We start from the raw sequence: 25,420 nt of genomic DNA, 5'->3' as shown, positions 1-25,420 counted from the left end.
TTACTTTAAAACATGACTCAAAATATCCATTACATATATCTCTAGGGAATAGTGTAATGAAATACCATTTTCATTTTTAACTTCATAACGTATGCATAACCCACTGGTTCATGAACAACCTCAAGTTAGTGTCCAAATAAGGGACTATAAACAATAATGAAGATTTCTCTAGAAAAAAATGCTACCCAAACTTCTAATCAGTCAAGAAATAAGAAACCTCTTTTGGTGAGTTAGTAAATCAAAAAGGGTTAGTTGCAAGAGAAATGAAAACATGTCCACTAAAAAACTTGTACACGAATGTTCACACCAGCATTATGCATATATTAAAAAGGCGGAAACCACCCAAATGTCCATCAACTGATGAATGGACACATATGTGGTACATCCATACAAGAGAATATTATTTGGCAATAAAAAGGAATTAACTACTGATACATGTTATAACATGGGATGAACCTTGACATTATGCTGAGTGAATGAAGTCAGTCACAAATGATATGACTCTGTATGAGATGTCTAGAATAGGCAAATCTATAGAGAAAGAAAGTAGACTGCTTCGGGATGAGTAGAGTGGTGAAGGGAGTTAAGGAAAAATGAGGAATGACTACAAATGGGTAGGGGGTTTTGGAGGGGCGATTTTGGGGTAATAAAAATGTTTCAAAATGGATTGTGTGATGGTTGCACAACTGTGAATATACTAAAAACCACTGAAATTGTACATGTTAAATGGGTGAATTGTATAGTGCTATGGTTTGAACATCTGTGTCCCTCCCAAATTCCTATGCTAAAATCTAATGCCCAATGTGATGGTATTAGGAGATGAGGCCTCTGGGAGGTGCTTGGATCATAAGTATGGAACCCTCAGGAACAGGATTAGTGCTAGTAGAAGAGAGACCTCACAGAGCTCCTTAGCGCCTTCTACCATGTGAGGACACAAGAAGTCTGTGGCCTGAACATGGCCCTCACCCAATCACGCCGGCACCCTGTTCTTAGGTTTCCAGCGTCCAGAACTGTGAGAAATAAATTTCTGTTGTTTATAAGCCACCCAGGCTGTGGTCTTTTGTTAGTTAGAGCAGACTGAACAGGCTAAGACATATGTTGTACGAATTATAGCTCAATAAAGCTGTAAAGATACAGTCTCTACAGTCTTTTTAAAAGCTTTTTGGTAAGCATTGTAAGGTTTATTTACAGTTGCACTTTAAAGCATTTTTTCTAGGTTATTTCACATTCCATATATTTACCTAAATCACAGTCCAGAAATAAAAATAACTATCACAGGGGATAAATGTGGAGGCTCAAAAATGGCTCCAAAACTGAATGAAAAATTAGAAAATGATCATTTTAAGTACTGTGTTCTAAGCTGTCTTCTAATATCAAAATTTCTGTAACTTAAAACTGCTTAAAAGCAGGTAACAGATTTAATAAAAATGAGACACACTTGACAAAGAACTGGATGACACACTTAGCATTTTAGTTTTTTTTTTTTTAGTTTATTTACCTTGAGAGAGCAAGAAAGAGACAGAGAGACAGAGAGACAGAGAGAGAAAATGAGAAGAGGAGGGGCAGAAAGAGAGGGAGAGAGAGAATTCCAATCAGGCTCTGTGCTGTTAGTGCAGAGCCTGACATGGGGCTCAGTCTCACTAACCTTGAGATCATGACCTAAGCCAAAATTAAGAGTCTGACTTGGCCACCCTGGCAACCCCTTAGCATTTAGCCAACTTAGTATTTAACAGACTGAGCGACTGAGGCACTGCCTTAGCATTTTAGTTTTAATATTAGGAACCACAATAATTTACATTTTTCCTACAAGGCAGACTAACTATAATTTGTGAATATACTTTTATATCACATGAGCCCTCAAGGCTTTGTAAAAATATTTAAATATAACGTGAAGACAATTATTAAAATTTCTTTGGTCTTCTAATATATTTTCTGCAAACTTACCATCTGTACACTTTTTTCCAATTCCTGGGGAATTGCAAATGTAGATGAAGGAGCCTGAGTAAGAGGCCATGCACCAGCCTACAAGGAAAAAAGTTAAACAAATAAATATCTAACTTAAAAGTAAATATTTTTAAAATGATTTAAGCAACTAAAGCACCTTTTTTTTAATCTCCCTTAAAATGCTGATAAAGCCCATCAACATTTCTATCATGACATATTTCATTCCAAATCAATATAACATGTAACTTTAGAAGATAGCATCCACTGACTGAAAGAAATGTAATCAGGCATCCATTATTAATCCTTTGTATCAGAGTTTTTGAAATGGTTAGTCATACCTGTAGAACATATATTTGAAAACTAATTCCCAAATCTATTACTGTGTCTTGATTTTTGATAAAATTGTTGAACTTATTGTTGAGATCAGCACTGACACTCATATCTGTATACATCCGATGAAGCTTGCTGGTAAACTCATAACCACAGGCTTGCTGTAAAAGAAACAGTTTTTAAAAATAAAAATAAAAAACCACATTGATTATTAAAAGAATGTGATAGGTCTACAGTCAAACATCCTGCTTGTATATTTACACCAGAGGCCTATATTATTCATAATCTAAAGCAGCTATTCAAAACAAAACCTTTCAAAAAAATTTTTCTGTTTAAATGCAGAATAAATGAGAACACATATTTATGAAACAATAAATTTCCCTTTAAAACAAAAACTTTTCTATAAATTAATATATCCTATTTCAAGACTACAAAATGTCCACCATATGTAAGACACCTTTTAAGGTTTATATATAGTATCAAACACACATGAAAGATGACTGGGAATATTTGAGCCAGTAGTCAATTTAAAAAGGAGGGTATTGGGGCGCCTGGGTGGCGCAGTCGGTTGAGCGTCCGACTTCAGCCAGGTCACGATCTCGCGGTCCGTGAGTTCGAGCCCCGCGTCAGGCTCTGGGCTGATGGCTCAGAGCCTGGAGCCTGTTTCCAATTCTGCGTCTCCCTCTCTCTCTGCCCCTCCCCCCTTCATGCTCTGTCTCTCTCTGTTCCAAAAATAAATGAAAAACGTTGAAAAAAAAAATTAAAAAAAATAAATAAATAAAAAAATAAAAAGGAGGGTATTTAGACATATTTTTAATGCCATCTATTGAAATCTACCTCTTTGAAATTATTTAAAACTCTGTCATCACCAGGTCAGAAAATTTGGATCTCTAATCTTGGGATACAAACGCTTTGTGTTAACATCATTTTTAAAATTTAAAAAGTTATTGATATATTTAAAAAGGACCACATATTATATTCTGTGTCTACTATATAGGAAAATGATCAACTACTGAATAACGCAGGGTAAGAACCAGCTACTACTTATCTCATCAGTCCATAAGCTAAAATGATGTAGAAATATTTACAAAGGAAAAATGAAATTCAACTGTACTCCAAAACTTGTACTTAAAAGAATAATTTCGGTGTATTCATTTGTAAGTAATACAAGTCTTTTGTAAAATTAACACTGTTTATATCTTGTGGATAATTTTGTATCAATATATAGAGAGGGATTTTGTCCTTTCAATGCAGAATTTGCATATCCCACCACACAAATATACATTCTACATTTTAACCAATCACCTATTGATGAAAGATTTCGTTACTACATATAATGCTGCAAATAAATATATTTATGTGCTAGTGGAATAATTTTTAGGACATTATTAGATCACAGGCTTAAATTACCTTTAATTTATTGATCATGGCTTCTTCAGAATCCATAGACATAGATAACCCGTGAATTAAACGCTTCGCCAGCATTCTTGCGTAGAACTACATTAAAAAATTTTTTTAAAGATTACTTCCTTTCTGATGATTTAAAGTTCAAAACTAAATCAAAGCAGACTGAAACACAAATATAACTTCCTTATTTATAACTTACCTTTTGAAAAACATCTTTATCATCGATATACTTGAAAACAGTGATGAAGCTCGTGAGTTTGTCTTCTACTTCATTCTCAGTCATCCCCTTCGCTGACTTCTTTAGTAAGTTGTCACAGTACTTGGCAAGCTGAAGTAGAAATTGACAGTAAATTTTAGAAAGGGCCCTTCTGTACATATCATGCCTCAAAGGAGGCAAGGTGGCAAAAATACAAAATAAGATCAATGGACAGGGTCTCTGGCATCCTAAAGCTTTTATTTTAAAAACATGAACATGACCTTAAAATATAGGTCTTAAGGTAAAAACCATAACAACAACAAAAACAAAAACACGTAGAAACAACCCAAAAATCTAATCAACATGTAGTGACCAATAAAGCATTGATACAAATAATGTAAGTTTCAAAAGAACACCTAGATGAGTTTTGAGAGGCTCTGTAATTTATTATGTTAAATAAGTACTTTTCTTTTAGGCTTTCAAAAACTTACCATCAATTTTTTTTAGAGTTCAGATAAAAAAAAATCCCTAATGCAAATTATTTCAAAGCAAACGTATTTTAAACCCCAAAGATAAAATGGAATATTTTCTCCTTCAGTTATTCCTTAAAAACAAAAAAGGCTTCAGCATATGGCCAATTGCATTCCTTAAATATATGCCAAATTATACACAATGTATACAATCACTTTTATTTTTAATAATTTAATTTCATCTATTTTTCTGAAAGAGACTACAAAAGCAAATTAATTTGATGTTCTTCTCAGTTTTCTTTTTCTAATACTGATTTTCCGTAAGATTATTTTTAAGCAATCATCAAACTTACCAGTTCAGGTGCTTTGCAAACAGACTTAGGTTCTCTGTAATTTACAACCGATGTAAGGGCCTACATAAGAAAACAGACCAATAATTAGTCCCCAGGAATAGGGGAAAAGTGCAGATGGTTCAACAGAGAATGTTATTATCTGTAAATCCAAAAATTAGTGCCTCAAACAAAACACGGCATTCTGATGGTAGTGTTGTTTTCATATTTAACACACGGTAAATTTCTCTAACTCTATTCCTCATGGTAACTACATAAAAATTATATATATTGTTCCTACTGAAAATATTCTCTATAACTCATTATTGCTATTTGAACACAGATAAAATAAGACTACATTTTAAAAAATCTTACAATAGCTATGTAAGCAAATTTTCCTTTAAGGTATACTAAAATCCAAAAGTTTGTAAAACGTATTTATTTTTCTTTCAAATATCATTGTTATTTCAAATATTTCAAATATAGTAGCCTAAGTATTATATTTAAAGGAAAAATCACTACTAAAGAATATTAAAATTACACATGCATTTTTGAAGATACTAGTTTATTAAAAATTTCCCCTATATTGCATACTCATGGGAAATTCAATTCCCATATAATTCAAACATTTGATTTAACCACTCAGTTATTAATCTAAAAGTTTTATTTTGGGGCGCCTGGGTGGCTCTGTCGGTTGAGCGTCTGACTTTGGCTCAGGTCATGATCTTGCAGTCCGTGAGTTCAAGCCCCGCAATGGGCTTGTTGCTGTCACCTGTCAGTGCAAAACCCTCTTTGGATCCTCTGTTCCCTCCCCTCTCTGCCCCTCCCCTGTTTGTTCTTTTTCTCTCAAAAAATAAATAAAAAACATTAAAAAAGAAAAAGAAAAAGAAAAAAAGAAAAGTTATATTTCAATTTTGACTTTGTCTAGATTAGAAGTCATACACATAATCAGTTAGAAGCTCAAATTCTGAAACTGCCTAAAGAATAGTGATTAAATAGAATTATATATACAGATTAAAAAGTTACCTTATCCAATGCACTCATAAAGTGCTGATCACCATTTAAAACAGTGTTGATTAGTTGAACAAATTTACCATGTACTTCCAAAACGGACTCCACAAATAGTGTTGGCATCTACAAATATGAAATACAAAGTACAAAATCACATTTTAAGAAGGATAAAATTAGGCTCACTAAAGAATTGCTTCATTACGTGTAAAGTTTTTCCCAAGCAAGTTAATGTTATATACACATTATATATCTAGATATCTAGATAACTAGCTATCTAGATATATATCTACATATAGACCCTCAAAAATGTTTTTAACTAAGATGGCTTTAAAAATCTAAAACTTTGGTATGGAAATTAGCTTGTCATTCAACATCATTGAAATGCAGGACTCTAGTTCTTCTGCCAGAAAAACCGACTAAAAACACTTCTGTGTTGGAATACCGTATCTTAAGGGTAACAAGATACAGCCTCTCAACTACCAGGCCTATCACTTTCATAGAGGATAATATAAACAAAAACTGCCTTCAAAGCTACTGAAGGCTGAGAGGGAAAGGAGAGCTAAAAAGCCAGAATCTGTGAAAACAGAGACCCCTGGAACTAAGCAGTACAATTCCCTACATCTCAGAGGGAAGAAGTATCTAGCAGTGCAAAAGTGAGTTTTTGATCTTAATGGAGGGAACTATGTCAGCTAAAATTATCTGGGTCTACTACAAATGTACTCTCTTACACTTCCACCCCCTTGTCCTTGACACCAATCTCTGCCTCTTTGCCTAGTACCATTTAACACCCAGAATCTAAAAAATATAGATTAATAAACCTAGGCTTTACAAAAATGGAAAACTTATTAGTGTGGCAAAACCATTACTGTGGCAGGATATAAAAATCACTGGAGTGATGAGCATTTAATAAATGCTCCTAAACAATGATATCCATATAGAGATTACTGCAAATGAAGAGCCAAAAGCTCTACTTCAGGAAGAGAAAGAAGTAACATTTCATGTCATGTCTATCTTATTTGTCAAGCCATCACTAGTGATAACAAAGGCGGTGATCCAAAAAGATTTGATGATACGAACACATAATGAGAAGAAAGACACCTTGTTGTAAACAGTCATTTGACTGACAAGGAACTCTTCAGAAAGATGGGTGTTAGGAACATGAGGATACTGCTGGATATTCTGGGTAGTAAGCATATATTTAGGGAAGATTGTTTCAATTTAAATTTGCTTCCTGGACTACCAAATTCAGAGCATTTATAAAGAAAGCGAATTGTAATTTGCCTATACTGCCTTTGATAGATACCATTACTACTATAACTATTAATGCCAGTTACATAGAAACACAATCATTTACAAACAGCAAACATATTTTTCTGTGAGAAGTTAATTAACAATTGCTAAATGAACACATGAGTATAACTAAGAAGCCTATCTCATTCAATGACTTTCTAATAATACGGTAATTCCAAAATAAGGACAACAAACTATAGGTTTAAAACATATTTTAATAAATATGTTTCATTTGTTATCATGGTAGGACTCTTCTGCCATTGTTTAAAATAGTGAAGTCAAAAGAAAAACTCCATGATATTCTGATTAAGAGAAAAACATCCCAGCTCCTTATATAACTCACATTTTCCTGAGTAAGATTACTGGTTGCTCTAAGGCCCTCATCATAGATATGATTTTGCAGCTCCTGAATCATATGAGGTAAACCAGTGGACACAGCACGAAGTAAGACATACATATTTGCCATGTCTGAAGAGAAAAAGAAAATTTGATTAAATTTCCAAAGAGTTCAAATAATATTTTAATGCAATAGGTAATATATGGTTCAAAATGCAGAGTTACAAGAGAATGCAGAGAAAGTCCCCCACACCCATCTCCAACCATCCAGTCCTCCTTTCCCACAGGAAAGGAATACTGTAGTTAATACCTTTTCAAAGATGTTTCATGCACATTCAAACAAATACATATAGTCTTTCCTCTGCATCTTTTTACACAAAAAGTGTAGCCCGTTTTATGTATTATTTGCAATTGTATAACACACTATTTTAACTTAGATCTTTTTATATCATTACACAGTGTATTTCACATATTTTATAACTGCATAGCACATTATATGGCTATATTACAAATGCTTACAAATTTATGAAAATTTGGTTGTTTCCAATCTCTTGCTATTACAACATTACAATTACTAAACCTGTATATTAGCAAGCATATCTGTAGTATAAATCCCTGGAAGTGGGATTGTTATGTCAAAGCTTCATCCTCTAAACAGATCCTTATAACACAGCTCCCAACAGCAGGAAGTTCCCTTGCCAACAATGTGTTATCAAATGTTTTGATCTTTCCCACTGAGAGGTGAAAATGATGTCTCCGTGCAGTATTTTTAAACTTTTTATTGAAATATAACACACGCATAAAAAGTGTGCAAACATGTATCTAAATGAATTGTCATAAGTGAACACATAAACACCCATGTGATCACCCTGGGTAAGAAACAGACATTTCCTACACCTACAAGTTCCCTGCATGCCTCCTCCCAATCACTACTCCTCTTGCTCTTCCTCAAAGGCAATCACTGTCATGACTACCAACCCACAGATTAGTTTTGCTTGTTTTGATTTATAAAAATGGAATCATACAATTCCTTCATGTTTGGTTACTTTGGTTCAACATATTTATAAGGTTGATCTACATTTTGTATGGTAGCTGTAATCTGTCCATTTTCACTCCTCTATAATATTTCACTGTATGAATACACTGTACTTCATCTATTCTGTTATTGAACATTTGAACTGTTTATGGTTTGGGGCTGATACAAACAACACTGAAATGAACATTCTTGTACCTTTTTGTACGTATTTGCACACAGTTTGGGCAGGGGATTATGTATCTGGGAGACAATGTCAGTGTTTCAAAGTAGTTGCATCAATTTATACTCTGAGCCTAGTGTATAACAAGCTCTCTGTACTCCACACATTTCCTAATGCTTATTATATTCAATCTTTTAAATTTTATATCAAAATGTGACTATTGATATCAGTGTGGTTAATTTGTATTCCCCTATTTTAATAAGATTGAGGGCCTTTGTATATGTTTACTAGCTACTTGGATACCTTCTACTCTGCAGTACCTGTTCAAATTTCTTGACCATTTTATACGTTAGACATAAACCTTTTTCAGTCATTGCAAATATATTACCCTATGATTGTCTTTTGATACTTTTAATGGTCTTTTAATGGCCCAATGTTTTTAATTTTAATGCAGTCCACTAGATCAATCTTTCCTTTGTGGTTAGTGCTTTTTGTGTCTTATTTAAAATTATCTTTCCCTACCTCAAGGTCATGAAGTTATTCTCCTACATTATCTTCTCACAGTGTTACTGTTTTACATTTAGGTCAAAAGCCTACAATGTATTGACTGATTCTGGACATGCTGTCTGAGGTACAGATCAAATTTTACTTTTTTCCCCAAGTGATTATCCAATGGACTCAGCACTATGTGTTAAAAAGACTGTATCTTTCACCCATTGCTTTACAGTGTTACTTTGGTCATAAATCAAGTATCTATTGTATGTATGCATGGGTTCTTTCTATGCTATTTTATTCTATTGGTCTATCTCTCTACCCTTACACTAATGCCTCGATGTCTTAATTACTGTAGTTTTATCATAAATCATGCTATCCTGCAGTCTTCCCATTATGGTCTTTAAGACTGTTTTGACTTTTCTTAGTCTAAGAGTTTAACTTTCAGAATTAAAACAAACAAACAAACAAAAATCAAACCACTTCAGTTTTGAGTATATTCTCCTGATCTATAAATCAATGTTGCTTTCAACAGTCTTTAGTTTTTTGGGGCGCCTGGGTTTGTTAAGCGTCCGACTTCGGCTCAGGTCATAATCTCACAATTCATGGGTTCCAGTCCCACAATGGGCTCTGTGTTGACAGCTCAGAGCCTGGAGCCTGCTTTGGATTCTGTGTCTCCCTCTCTCTCTGCCCCTCCCCCCACCTCTCTCTCATGCACACGCACACACACACTTTCTCTCTCTCTCTCAAAAAAACATTAAAAAACCAATGCTTAGTTTTTTGTGTAAGTCTGGCACATATCTTGTTATGTTTACTCCCTGCTAGTGAAAATTTTTAGTGCTATTTTGTCTTTTTTTAAAAAAAATCCGATTTTTTTACTGCTTATTACTAGCATCTCATTGCATCTTTATTTTGTATTTTCTTCTATTTTGAGTGAGATTAAGCATCTCTGTGTATTTACAATCTATTCACGTTTCCTCTTCATCTTCTTTGCTTTTTTTCCTGTTTATTAGAAACTCTTAATGTATTAAGGAAATTAGCCCTTGTGATACACAAAAATGTGCAAACACATTTTCCTAGTTTTACTTTTGACTTAGGAATATACTTTGAACATATACTTTTCCAAAACAGTCTTTCAACGTAGATTATTAAAAATCTGTAAAAAGGCACATCGAATATCTTAGAGACTATTACTAAAAATACTTGAAATCTAAGGAAGTTTGAAGATGATGTAAAAAGTGAGTTTATAATTTAATATCTATTCATAGTTACTGTTTCATATCACTTACCATTTTTTTTCTCTTGTCGGATGATATTATGACATTCTGCATGTAAGAACTGTAAGTGGTCTGCTACCATTCGTTGCTGACATTCATGAATCACTTTAGTATATGAACTTGGATGCAAGTATTTTCGACATCGAATTTCTTCATCTTTTAATCTACCTAGAACCTTTAGAAATATATTCTTACAGTCATGACCTACTATGAGGAAAAACCTGTTATCAGTAAGTAACTTAGGTAGCCTCAATTTAATGGCTCAATTAAATATGGCCAGGTAACAAATAAGGATTATATAACCAACGTAAGTCCACATTCCATAAATGATTTCAAATTTTTTATTTAGGCTACTAGCTATCACCTACGTTTCACCAAAATCTTATGAATAAGAACTAATAAAGTTAAGTGGTCTACATTTTGTCTTCATTTTAAAGGCAAGTTAATATGCAACAGGAAAAGTGGGTAAAAATTATTAAAAAATAGAACAGGTGGTTACTTTATGAATATTTAACTATCAAACTAAAAAGTAATTTACATCAACTGGATCAAGTAGATTAATCTAATTATTTTATATTGGTTCCTCTTATAAAATGTAAATGTAAACAGTATGTACATTAATTATCACATTAAAGATTTCATTAAAATTTTTGACAAATATATTTAGTCTTAGTTAAATATGTCAATCAAGATCTTTAGTAAAGCTTATCCTATATAAGAAACTTTGGGCTACAAACAATATACTGATTAATATTAATAAGAACCAGCTAATAAAGATAAAAGCTAGAGAATCTGGCTAATTTCTACCTCAAAACAAAACGGCATTTGCAATAAAAATCATGCTAGCATAGTATAGACTTTGAAAATACCCTGCAATGCAAAGCTATATAACTAGAGTTTTTGAACTTAACAGGTCCCAGAGAACTATGTATAGTTAAGCCTTTAGGGAGTACTACTGATTTGTCTGGGCATAATTAGATAATACTGGGGGGAGGGAGTGCCTGGTGGCTCAGTTGGTTAAGCATCCAAGTCTTGGTTTCAGCTCAAGTCATGATTTCATGGTTTAGAGACTGAGTCCCACGCTGATAGCATGCAGCCTGCTTGGGATTTACTCTCTCCTTCTCCCTCTGCCCCTCCCCTGCTCACACTCTCTCCCTCTCTCTTAAAGTAAACAAACAAAACTTAAAAAAAAAGAAGCTAATACTGGGATGAAAGGTGATGTTGAGAGGGGAAATAAGACATCATTCCTGGATACCTCTCTGATACCTTTTGATGAAAATGAGGTAAAGATGGAAGAGAGATTCATGGTCCTATCTTTGCTACCCTGTGGAACCAGGAGTTCAGGGCAGACACAGAAACCAAAGGTAGCCAAAAAAGTATCCAGACTAAAAGATGATGGGGCATCTGGGTGGCTCTGCTGGTTAAGCGTCAACTCTTGATTTCGGCTCAAGTGATCTCATGCTTGTGAGATCAAGCCACACATAGGGCTCCAGGCTCTGTGCTGGGCATGGAGCCTGCTTAAGATTCTCTTTCTTCCTCTTCTTCTGCCCCTCCCTGCTTATTCATGTGCATATGTGTGAACTGTCTCTCTCTCAAAAAATAATAATAATAATAGCCTATAGGATGTTTATAGCACATATGTAATCAACGAAGACAGTCATTTTGGTCAGTAAGTTTTTCTTTCAAAACAAAAATATCCCTTAAAAGGATTATGCCTATTAATCATTATAGTGCACTGTAAGTGACTTTAGTGTTTATGGGTTAACTAAATACAACAGGAATTAGAGTCTGGAGGTGAGGAAGGATGAGTAAAGGAAAAAAAAAATAATGACAATCGGGAGAAGGGTACGTATCAAGAGGAAGGTAGACAAGAGTGGAGTATCTCTGTGCAAGGCTTCAAATAGTTACAAAATCACTTATAGCTGGGGAGGAAAGGCCAAAACTACAGGTAAAATACAGAAAGAGAAGCAGGACGGTTACATTAGTCTGTAAATTAAATGAACTACTTTTATATATGCTATTTCCCAAACATAATTATGTTTGGGAAGGAAAAAAAGAAGGAAAAGGCCCTCCTTTTACAGTTTGAGATATAATTTACTTATTGTATGATTTACCCATTTAAAATATAATTCAATGGTTTGGGTGTATTACATTATTAGTGTTTTCAAAATTGTGGTAAAATATATATAACATAAAATATGTCACTTTAACCACTTTTTGACTGTGTTCAGTGGCATTAATTACATTCACAGTGTTGTGCAACTATTTCTAAAACTTTTTCACCACACCGAACAAAAACTCTTTAACCATTAAACAATAACTCTCTATTCTCTCCTCCTCCCAGTAACATCTCAACAACTTTCTGTCTCCATTAATTTATCTATTCTAGATATCCCACATTCTAGACAGTGTATGGTTCTACATAAGTGAAAATACAGTATTTTTGCCAAGGGCCTCCTTGTGAACCAAATGTAACAAGGAGTGTACATATCACTGATATTCTGTGCATACTTTTCAGGATTGGACCTAGAACCTTTAACAAGAGTCTAAGATGCAAAAAGGGCTTGGAGCTAAGAACCACTGACTTAATGTAACTTCTTAATAGATGGAGAAAAATGTCCCAGAGGCTTACTCAAGGTACCAGAGCTAGTGACAACAGCAGGAAGAGAATAAAAGAGCTCAGACTTCCAGACCTGGGCTTTGTGGAATATATAATGTATCAGTAAGTACAGATATTTCTTAACCTGTCATCTATGGAGGCCAGTCTATAATTATTCCACTTATAATACGTTATTTTTCTTGGCTAAACAAACTAACAGATATCATCCTATAATAAAATGCTTGAAATTCAGTACAGCAAGTGAAAAAATCTGGCTAAAAATTTAATACATCTTATATGATGGCTGACTTTATAACTATTCCTTTACCAAGAAAATACACATACAGTTTTAAATATGGTTTCTTCTGGAGCTTTTACTCAGTCTTCCAAAAGTTGAACAGACCCAAAGAGTAACCTATCCAAATATCTAGCATTATTATATTTTTCCTTATTTTCACTTCCATTTTAAAGAAGAAAAGATAAAAACCCACATACTTCGCTTCTATGTTTATCCTATGCCTTAAACTTATCTACTAAGCATAAATATAGTTTATCCTTTAGCCAAGACTGTGAATATTAATTTTAAAGGCAAGCAAATCAAGCAATCAGGATTTATCAAAAAGCATCAACCATGATGAAAATTGGATAGCACTTTTTCTCATGGAAAATGCCACAGCAAGAACAATGATTTATCAATAGGAATTGCACATTAATTATAACCCAGAGTAATGATCAAACAAATAAAAGCTTTTTCCACTTTCTTAGTTAAGAAAACAAATGTTAGATAAAACCATGCCTGACATATAAGAGATGATGCATTTAACATAATATGCTTTCTTACCTTTTCCATATACTGTGAGCAGTTTGATTCTTGTAATAAATTTGAAGCTTCTTGTTTGTAATATTCTCCTGTTTCAGTCAGAAAGGGAGACTCAAAGATTTCCTGATAAAACTAAATAAATCAATTAAAATTTAATTAAAAAATTAGAACAAGTAATTTAAAAAATTAAAGGTCTGATTATGTTTTTAAAGGAGGCTTTTTACCTTTAAGGGGAATTTTTTCTTATACTGTTCAACATGAACAAAGGAGTTAATAACCCCATGGATTACTTTCTGGTTTGGGTCTTCTCCACCACGATCACTAAAACAAGGTATAACAAAAAATATTGAGAATACAATTATCTATGGAAAAATAGCGAAGAATGCCAAAATATGGCTGTTAATATTCTATTGGTCTAATCAATTCATAAAGCATTTTAAAGGTCAATGCATGCTTGATGCTTAAGAATTTTTTTCATATCATAGCTGAATTAATATTTATGATAGTTAATGTAGTCATTAGATGTCATTTCAATAAATGAGAAAAGTGTTAATCGTAAATACTACATTGATACTCGGACGATACCACTTTCATTTTAGAGTAGACATGAGGCCATTAATTCAAGACTTTTAATACTGATGGTTAAAAATATTTGAATTTGACTTGCCACAAACTGTTACTAGAGGATTTGGTCAGAATTCAGTCTGGACCATTACAAGTATGCCCATAATAATCTGACAGTACACATAAACTCTATATATTATTACTCCCTGAAGGGACTAATAGGTGCTATTCTCTAAGAGATCTGCCACTGAGTTGCTTCCCATGCAAACACAAAGGTTTTTGGAAATTTTAGACATTTAGTGAGATATGTTTCAGTATTTCTATATCCCTTTACAGCTGCAAAGGAATCTAAAATCACCTCAGTTATTTATGTGACATTTGGTAAGTTCCTACTTAGCCAAGGCACTATTTGTGATGCAAGTTTTATTTATCAAAAAATTGTTTTTAATGTTTATTTATTTTTGAGAGAGAGAGAGACAGAGCATGAGCGGGGGTAGGGCAGAGAGAGAGGGAAACACAGAATCTGAAGCAGGCTCCAGGCTCCGAGCTGTCAGCACAGAGCCCGACGCAGGGCTCGAAATCATGAACCACGAGATCACGCCCTGAGCTGAAGTTGGACACTCAACCAACTGAGCCACCCAGGCACCCCTAAGATGCAAGTTTTAAACATGGTAACAAGTGTAGGTGAATGTCAGGCTTTCTAATTACAGAAAGAGGTAAATGAAATAGAAAAAAATAGTTTGCCTAAAGCCACAGCCCAACAGTCTGGCCCAAAGTTGGGAGTTTGTGACTCCAGTACTAATGCTCAAATCAAACCATTATGCAGTCAAAGGTTTACCTTCCTCCTGGCAATCTTTCACCTCACTTTAAAATGTCTTTTTTTTTCCCTCTGAGTTAATATTTATTTTACAGAGAGAACAACAGAAAATACATGATCACCATTCCATCGTAAAAATATCTTGTTCTTTACAGTAGGATATAAAGACTTTCTAACATTTTTGAAAAGTGTTGAGGCAATGATGTTTACATATTAGTGTCCCTCCCTGCATCTCTCTAATACTCTTTCATTCTTTCTTTAATTATCTGGATAGTCTGGGGGAAGGTTTTTGTACTTGAACAAATATAGGTATAATAATTCTGTCAGTTATAAAATCTCAGATACAAAATCTACATTTTGATATTACTAACAAAAGCAATGAGTTCCTATAATGTCACATATACTGCTCTGCTCACCTTCTATTAGTTCCTTCCTAAATCCAAATTAAATCTGGTGAAATAATGATCTAACCTATCTCATCTATTTGGAACACACCAGATTTTTTTTCTTTTAACTTTGCCTAGGGCCAAATAAAAATCAGTCAAGAATGAGAAACGTCTGAATTTTTGGAAAATTAGACTACTAAAATTCTTTTCATGACCAAAGTCTATTCTCCCTGCTCAGCACCAGGAAAACTTCCACTCCTGATATTCTCAGCACTCTTGCCATTTGTTTCTGATCCCAAAAGGCCCAGGTAAGCTGGAATTGGGTAACACACTGTCTAGAAGAAACACAGATATTCCTAGTGCTTAATAACTAAGCTGTCCTCCCTAAAAAGGTAACAGCTGAATTCAGAAACTCTTAGGCATAATTATTCAATCTTAAAATCACCACACACTTTTATAACTATACAAAACATTATAAATATACAGCATTTCTATTAGGCTGACAGATAATGAAAATAAACTGAAATGATACCAAGTTAGTAATACACAAAAGCACTGACTAAATTGGTCATCTGAATAAACTCTAGTTTTCATCTAAGAACCTTGGTCCCAAGAGATAAACCCTGAGAAAAGAAATGAATTTTTAGAAATATCGCTAATTATTTTATCTTAACAGGACTGTGTGGCAAATGCCTACAAAAGACATAATGAAATTACCAACATAATGAAACCAATCAGCTGAGATGATAGGGACCAAAAGGAATATTTAGCATAGACCTTAAGACCAGGATTTTAGAGTCAGGCTGCCTGGGTTTGAGTTCTGGCTGCATTAATATGTCACCTTGGGCAGGCACTTCTTAACCTCTTGGTACTCACTCAGATCTCCTCTTCTGTAAAGTGGGGATAATAAAAGTACCTACACCTCATGGCTGTGAGGATGTGGTAAAGATTAAGCATAACGCAAGAAAGCATGTAACACAGTGCTTGGTATAGGAATAAACAATTAATAAATACCACCTATTATTTTAAGTACTAATAGGAACAAAATGGAAGCATTTTTAATATATTAGAGAAGAGAATAAAGAGACCAAAAAAGCACTGATTGTCATTTTAAAATCAAAGCTTTTGAAGCCTATGAAATGAGCTTTTAACTCAAACAGCAGACCAAATTTGTGACAGTCATCAAAAGTTAGGCTGGAACTCTCAAAAGTCTTGATACTGATATATGACAAGGGGTACATTAATCTCTTAGTGAAACCTTCCCTTTACCCGTATGTTTAAATGAAAGTAGCGTTCCAGCAAACTAAATGCAGTCCCCTGTCCCTACTGTAAATCTGGGAAACGACAGGAAGGTTACTTTTTAGTACCCCATTGTTGGCGGTAGCCCTTGGACTTAAAGAAATTGAAAAAAGATGGAAAGAAGACAGGACAGTGTGGGAAAATAAAACTATACGCAAAAATGCACAAGAGAATGAAATGCTACAAGGAGAGGATGGGAAGGGAGTAGAGGAAGACAGGCAAAGAAGTGGCAGACACCGAAAGCTGGACAACACAGAAAGTTGATAAAACCATCCAGGACATGAGGAGCAAGAGTCAGTCTCTGAAGCAAGACGAGTCGCAGCTCTGTGTGTGTGACCCTCTGGGGCGGTAAGCGGGGCATGAGAGGCAGCGGAGCTCAAGAAGGGAAACCGCTGCAACCAGAAGACTTGCTGCGGCCCTCACCTGAGAACACCTTCTAGTTTCCCCTATTCCCACCCGAGAAAGGCAATGGGAAATCGAGGAAATGTTTTACCTTCAGACTGGCAAGATTTCCTAACAGCAAGTATTGCTGAATGGCAGAGAAACAGGCATTCTCACATTCTGCTTGTGGAAGAACAAGCGCATCAGAGGGCAAACTGGCAAAATTCTAAATGCATGTACTCTATGGCTCCAAACAAACATCTGCATTCATGCACGATAAAAAGCAAGAGTTGGATTAGTGGGTAAACTGGAAACAACCTAATATACACCATGAGAAGAGTTTAATAAAATGAGGTAGGACCATACTAAATAAATACTAAGTAGCAGTTTAAAAAGAATGTGGTATATACTAACAGAAAAATTATCAAGATATATAATTGAATAAAAAAAGAAGTTAGTAAGTATGTACATCATTTATGATTTTCAAAAGTTAGAAAAAATCACATAAAAAAGAAAACAATCTCTGTATTGTACTTATTTCTGTATGTAAACATAAAAAGACCTAGGAAAAGGTTTGTAAAGACACTTAAGCAAATAATAACAGGGATTATTACCTCTGGGAAGAGAAAGCCTAAGAAAAGGATCTGGAACATTCAAAGTTTTTCAAGAATGTATGTACCACTTGTGTATTTAAAACTAAGTTTTTCATTGAGTAGCTAATTGCATGGTCCAGGGAAGAAAATATACAAGGTGAGTCTGGCACATCCTGACACACTAGGTAACAAGAAAGGTTGCAAGGATGACTAGGATCTTCTCAAAAAGACCATGGTGACACCTAACCAAATGGAAGCAATTTAAACTTTAGTAAAATACCACAATGAATAGAAACAAATCAAATGTATTTAGGTCTATAAGATCATCATAATATACTGGGGGAATAAGGCTAATTGGCCACTTTCTGAGGATAACAACAACCCAACTCATTATCTTGACAAATGGGTAAAAAACAAACTGAGCAGTCATTTTACCCTTCCTATATGAACTTCACCATTGGGTAACCAAATAGTGGACGAAGGAAAGCATGTCTTTATAAAATTATTGCTTCCAAGTAGGAGTTAAAACAAAATGATAGAAATAAAGTGACAGTTTTATAAACCTCATTAAACAAAAGATGTCAGTATTCAGCATCAGTGGTTGCTTATATCCAAAACAAGTGAAAAAACAGACATTATGAAAGAACAAAGTATCTATAGTTTCGTCTGAGGGAACCAAGGAGTCTGCCAATTTGCAGGAAATAAAGAGGACAAAGGAACATTTTTTGGATGGACAAAACTAAACTCTTACAGAGTCTAGGAATATACACGTGGGTGATAAAATCATAAGAAATAGAAGAAAGGAACTACCTTACAAGTCAGCATAAAGGTAACTTTTGCATAAAGGAAGGGATGGGACACATAAAGGTTTCAGGGGTGGCTGGCATGGTTCTATTTCTTGACTTGGGTGGTAATAACAAGACTATTCACTTTATAATAATTCATTAGGCTGTACAATTGTGTTGTGCCGTTTTCTGTATCTTTTAATTTACATTTAAAAAGTTAAATAATGCACACACAGCAAAATCCCCCCAAATACAAAAGAAAACTGATATAACAATATTAATATGTGCCAGAATAAAGAAAAAGAGCACAAGATATATGATGTTACAACAATAAAAATAATTAACCATGAAGATAATAATCCTGATATTTACTCAACTAACAGAGATTCAAAATGTATGAAACAAAAACTATTAATTGCAAGGAAAAAAGTCAATAAATCTAAAACTGAGCTGGGAAATTTTAAAATACATTTTTCAGAAACTCTGAGATTCAAAAGAATAAAGATTGAGTTAGATTTTTGTCTTTATCTAAGACTGTATTTTTCCCTTAGTGAAGTCTCCAGGGTCTAAACAACTAATAAATAAAAATGACAAACACATGGATGCATCAGAGAAAGCATATATCAGCCATACCAGGCTATGTTACAAAGTGTTCCAAATTCAAAGAGGAGAATTTCATTTCAATTTTTGCTTTTGTTCACAGAGTACTCAACACTAAAAAGTTAACTACAGAATTACTGGGGAAAAGAAATGCAATTCTGAATCCTTCTAACATTAAAAACTCAGGGTTTTCAATGGTATCCTTAAGTATCTAAGTAATTCCTTTTATAAGCATTTAAAAATATATCTATTTATTTCCTTTTTATAATTTCATATATCCAATCTTAATTTTAAGTAAAACTAAAGTCCTTGCAGGAAATTTATATCACAATATTTATTTTCCATATTTATGCTTGCCTCTTTATATATTACTGAAAATATTCAAATTCTTATACTATAACATTTGGATCCATGAAGTTACACTATTTTATTTATTAAAATTATAAACAACTTTAGGTTGTTACTGCACTGAAAGTCCCAGTTGGCAATTCTACTATATTAATATGAAAGATAGATAAGTTACCATATGAACAAAATTACTTCTATCTTTCCAAGTGAAGTAAATACTGAAAAATATGCAATATACAATCTATGGTTACATCATGTGTTTTCTTCCTTATATATATATATATATGAAGGAGCACCTTTACTTAAAAATTCTACAACCTACATTCCACTTTTAAACCTAATATTTCTCTGAAACACTTTTCTTCAAAATGAATGAAACTGCGATTATTCCTATAGTGTTTACATAGCTCAAGAGAAGCCATCTTTATAAGAATACAATTAAGCTGAAAGAGTTCAGTCCCAGTTTATATCTTAAAAGCAGATGATGCATGATCTTTAAGCCATCAGCTCCTCCTTTTCTCCTTTTACATCATTTTACATTGCTGTCTTTTCTGTCTGTCCTTTTAAACCTTCTTCTTGTCTTTCCTGCAGAGATCCCACTTCACCCAACTGAAAAGTCATGAAATTCTAACTATAGTTTACTAAGTATTTCAGCATTCATGCTCCATAAGAATCCTCACTTAGTGGAACATACTGATTTCACAAGGAGAAATCTTCCATTAGTCTGACAGGTAACTTTACTTCTTCAAACGCTGAGATGGGCCTCAATTTTCTGAAATCTTCAAAGAAGTTACCTCAGGACTGGAAATACTATGATCTATATATTTTTATTATAATATGGGAAATGTAAGACAATTGCATGTGAGATCACATACAAAAATTCCTAGGCTCATGGGTGGTGGTAGGGCATAAAATATACCTAATACACATAACCAAACTTACATTAAGAAGTAATCTTTTCTTTAAAGATAGCAACCAAATTAATTCTTTTACTGATGAGTTTAATACTACACAGCTGAAAGAGGGAAAAAGTGTATTACTCTGCTTTAAAAAAAATTATAATCACTATAAAATTAACTGAGGTAGAGATTATCTAACCCAAATTGTAGGAAAGAGCAATCACATTAGTATCATATAACTACCTATGTGGTAGAAGCAAGCATTTTTAGCTAAAGGACAGTGTTAAAAATCATAGGGCCAAAAAAAAAAAAAAAAAAAAAGAAATGTAAACAGCTGCTGGAACACAGTTTCAAAGTACCAGTATCTGGTATGGTGAATATCTAAGAGCAAACATGCTACAAAGTATTTAAGAATTAGGAAAGACATATGTTTTTATCTTTTAGCAACTCTTGGCCATTGTGATAAAAATAATCTTTCAGACTACATTAAATAATTTTAGTATTAAGTAAGACCCATCTACGGAAGAAGGAAACGAGTTCTATCTGTCAAGGATTGCTGGTTCGTTAGTATTCTCTACTCTGAAGTTTTTTAACGTATAATCTTCTCTTTACTTCTGTGCATTGTTTTCAAACTATGTTTCCTAGTGCTCTCAGCAATTTACCAGTCTCTTGTCAAAGTCTCTTGCGTTATTGTCATCCTATTTATGACAGTTGCTTTCTTATTTAAATCTAATTAGACCTCATATAAAAACATAGACTGGAAAACAGAAATTTCAAGTTGAAAGGGGCCTCCAAAGGTCAGCTGATAACAACCTTCCCTATTTCACAGGAATCCAATGAGGTAATTTATTCAGGAAACAGAATTATAAAAGAAATTGGAATGCCCTGATTTCCAATCTGTCTGTTGTTCATACAAATTATTTAGAGAGGGTTGCTTAAAATTTAAAAGGAGGTGGGGGGGGCGGGGCAAGAATCTAGACCTAAGGAATCAAGGAAGATTAAGACTATGTAGGCTGAGAATCATTTTTCTGAAAACATCTATAAATACTTTCTCAAGAGTTTGGGGAGTAAAAAAGCATAACCCCCAAGGATGAAAAAAAAAACCAAACTGATCCAACCAAAACGCGTTTCAACCTGTTAAATCCATTACAGATTTGAAGAATAACAGATAATGTTAACTGAATTCATAAGAAGTGTTAAAAGGTTAAGCTGTCTTGACAAGCTTTACATAAGAACCTGTTTAAAGAAAAATACCTACACAAACTGGATTGCTTTAAGGAGTTATTATAAAAAGTTTTCACTTGGATATTAATTTTACTGAATACTTATTGTACCTTATTATGCCTCAGGGAGTGTAGTAAATACTTTACATAAAGCATCTCATTTCATCTCAACAACAGCAATATAAAATGGGTATTGTTAACACTCTCTTTTAGTAACTTGATTTAGACAAAATTCTTTTGGCATCAAGGGAAAAATAGCTGGCAGCTAAATCACAGAAGTGTGTAAAAATATTCCCTAGGGAACAAGTTACTCCACTCTGGTATTTTAAAAACTTGTAATTTTCAATCAATTTTCACTTTATTTTACTTCTTACTCCTAATCGCTCTTTTTAAAAAGTAAATTTCATCATTTGCAGTAGGAAGTATGGGCAGTAATTCAACTATTTCTTATGCTTTTAAAAATTATTAATGGAGCTCTAACACAGGGCTACAATAAGCTAGGTAAATTATTAATGTCTTTATTTTCTTTAACTGAGATTACCAGATAGAAAACAATGCTTAAATATCAGGAATTCTACATACTGTCTCACATTAGGAACCCTTCCTCAACCTCCACACTATATAATCATATCTCAGCTGAACGAATACACAGATTCCTGTAAAAAAAACCAAAACTTTGGTTAGAGATTTTAAAGCGTCCCTCTCACCAAAGATTCTATATCCATTTCAGTCCAATCTAAAAACAGTCTTGTCTCCCAGAAGAAGGAAAGAAAAGAAAAATAAGAATGGGATAATAAAAGAGAAAGCAAGATACAACAGGGAAGATCAACTGAGACAAAACTGATTCTTTGAAAAAAAAAATCCAACAAAATACACAAATCTCTAGTAAAAGTCCTCACGAAAAGATACATGCAAGCAATATTATGAGTGAAGACATCACTCCAGATGGGGATTAAAAGGAAAATAAAATACCAAGTGACTAAAGTTAGTATCACAAGTAAAAAAATATTGATATACTCTACTCTTTGATATTATATGATGAGAAGGGCATATATATCACCATGTGGAATTCCTCCTCCAAACCCATAATCTCAGTCTAATCTGACCCAACATCAGAGAAATCAAAGTTGACAGACATACTACAAAGTACCCGATCACTAATTTTTTTAAAAAAAGTGTCAATTCATGAGAGACAACGGAAGACTAAAAATATCTCCACCAAGTAGAAGAGACCAAGAGAGACATGACAGCTAAATACAATGTTGTGATTTAGACTGGATCCTGGAGCAGAATCAGTGAAAAACTGAGAAAGTACAAATACAATCTGTAGTTTAGTTAACAGTTTTATACTAATGTTCATAAATATACCATGGGTTGTGAGATGGTAATATTAGGAAAAGAGGAGTATACAGGAACTTTCTGTATTGGCTTTGCAACTCTTCTATAAATTTAAAGTTCTTTCAAATAACAACTTTTTTAAAGTAAATACTGTCAACAACTACTTCCAAAAATTCTGAAAAAATAACTCACAACGGACTCAGAAGAAATAAATATCTGACTACTGAAAAAACTACAGGCAGTGTAAAAAATTCTGAGACAACTGTGTTGGGATCCAGCACTCTAAGATTTGGCAAAAAGCTGGAGATTGGAAAGATGGCAGAGCAGGAGGATAGTGAGCTCACCTCATCTCATGGACACACCAAGTCAACAACTACATCTACACAATTCTGAAAATAATCTGAAGACTGGCAGAACAAATCTTCCACAATTAGTTGTAGAGGAAGCCACATCAAAAAAAAAAGTGTGAGAAGGGGCACCTGGGCGGCTCAGTTGGTGAAGCTTCTGACCTCGGCTCAGATCATGTTCTGGGTTGATGGGCTCGAGCTCTACATCGGGCTCTCTGCTGTCAGCTCAGAGCCTGCTTTGGATCCTCTGTCTCCCTCTCTCTCTGCTCCTCCCCCTTTCTCACTCTCTGTCTCTCAAAATAAATAAATAAAAACATTAAAAAAAAAAAAAAAAGATGCGAGAGACAGAAATGCAGTCAGGAACCAAACCCTAAGCAACTAACCACAAGTGGGAGGGATATCACAAACAAGAAGGTGTGAGGGGATTAGACCCTACACCAGGGACCTCCAGCCCTGGGGACCCACACTAATAAGATGAGTCCCCATAATGTATGGCTTTAAAAAATCATCTGGCTTAATTTCAGGAGCATTAAAAACCAGCAGAGCTTAACCCCTGAAGACCTGGAGGGCAATAGGAAACCAAGTCCTTGCCCTTAAAGAACCAGCACACTAAATAACTTGGCAGAGACACAGCATAGAAATAGCAGTTTGGGGGTGCCTGGATGGCTCAGTTGGTTAAGCATCCGACCTCAGCTCAGGTCATGACCTCATGGCTCATGAGTTCAACCTCTGTGTCGGGCTCTGTGGTGACAGCTCAGAGCCTGGAGCCTGGTTCCGATTCTGTGTCTCCCTCTCTTTCTACCCCTCTCCCGCCTGCACTCTCTCTCTCAAAAATAAACAAACATTAAAAAAAAAAAAAAAGCAGTTTGAAGGTGCTTGGGGTATATGTGAAGATTTACTGACTAATCTTAGAATATGTTGACGGGGCAGGGATCTGCAGGAGATCTCCAGGAGCTAAAGTGTTGGTGGGTGCCATTTCTCTTCTACTCCCTGATCTATATAATTGGACACAGTTCTAACACTCTCCCATCTACACTGCTACCACAGCTGGTCCTCACCGCACCAGTGTTCCCCTACTGACCTGCTCCACCCAAGAAACCCATCTCAGTAGACATCCTTCCAAAGTGGCTCTTGCCCTGTCACAATACCATACACTAGCTCATCCGCAGTTCCAGCAGCCAGGCCTCTTAGCTGGCTGCACATGGAGCAAGCCCTTGTTCTTCAGTATGCTAACAGTGGTGGCAGAGACTAACTGCAGACAGCTAGGGTGAGTGCTGGCCCCAACTACCAGTTAGCCCAGGCAGTTAACAGCTGGGCCTCTCAACAGTGTGGGGAACAAATCCTGTCCAGTGCCCCAACAGCAGGCAAAGTAGGTTACTGTAGACAGTTGGGCTGAAGGCCAGTCCCATCTACCACCATGCCCACAGCAACTGTGGCTCAGCCACAACAGGAAGGCCCATGCAGCTTACAAAGGGGACACCAATGGAGCACCTGGTTTTGCTGACGAGGGGGGGGATTGTGCTGCAGGGCAATACAGGACTTCTTCTACACTAGTCTACTACTTTCAAGACCAAGCGACACAGCTAACCTACTATATACAGAAACAGATTTAGACAAAATAAGAAGGCAGAGGAATACGCCTCAAATGAAAGAACAAGACAAAATAACAGAAAAAGAGCTAAATGAAATGAAATATTTCTCATAAGAGTTATTTCTCATAAAGACCATCGTAATGGTCATTACGATACCTGACTTGAGAGAAGAGTGGATTAATTCAGTGAGAACTGCAACAAAGATACAAAATATTAAAAAGAGTTGAAGAACACAATTAGCTGAAATAAAAAATATACTAGAGGGAATCAACAGCAGATGAGAAAATGCAGGAATGGATCAGTGATCTGGGAGACAGGATAATGGAAAGCAATCAAGCTGAACAGCAAAGACAAAACAAAACAAACCTAAAAGAGAGAGAGAGAGAGAGAGAGAGAGAGAGAGAGAGAAAATAAAAAATAAGAATAGGTAAGAATAGGTTAAAAGAACTCTGCAACATCATCAAGAGTAATAATTTCTGTATGACAGGGATCCCAGAAAAAGAAGGAAGAAGAGGTTGGAGAATTTATTTAAAGAAACAATAGCTGAAAAT

General features: G+C 34.6%; 1 protein-coding gene across 6 annotated transcripts in view; it reads right to left on the bottom strand.

The window, feature by feature from the left end:
* The window catches only part of CUL2 (cullin 2), a 156,687-nt gene that overhangs the window by 14,598 nt on the left and 116,669 nt on the right, over positions 1-25,420 (bottom strand). For all 6 annotated transcript variants that reach the window (XM_058744302.1, XM_058744299.1, XM_058744300.1 and 3 more), the window contains 10 exons: positions 13,922-14,018; positions 13,719-13,829; positions 10,291-10,453; positions 7,321-7,445; positions 5,703-5,810; positions 4,701-4,760; positions 3,881-4,009; positions 3,685-3,771; positions 2,283-2,435; positions 1,945-2,022 (listed from right to left, as the gene is read on the bottom strand). In XM_058744302.1, coding sequence (XP_058600285.1) covers positions 1,945-2,022; positions 2,283-2,435; positions 3,685-3,771; positions 3,881-4,009; positions 4,701-4,760; positions 5,703-5,810; positions 7,321-7,445; positions 10,291-10,453; positions 13,719-13,829; positions 13,922-14,018 — 1,111 coding nt within the window. The remainder of the gene's footprint in view (positions 1-1,944; positions 2,023-2,282; positions 2,436-3,684; positions 3,772-3,880; positions 4,010-4,700; positions 4,761-5,702; positions 5,811-7,320; positions 7,446-10,290; positions 10,454-13,718; positions 13,830-13,921; positions 14,019-25,420) is intronic.

Source organism: Neofelis nebulosa, chromosome 8 (assembly GCF_028018385.1).
Source record: "Neofelis nebulosa isolate mNeoNeb1 chromosome 8, mNeoNeb1.pri, whole genome shotgun sequence".
NCBI lineage: Eukaryota > Metazoa > Chordata > Mammalia > Carnivora > Felidae > Neofelis > Neofelis nebulosa.
Note: the sequence above shows the minus strand (reverse complement) of the source record. Positions and strands in the feature narration are given on the sequence as shown.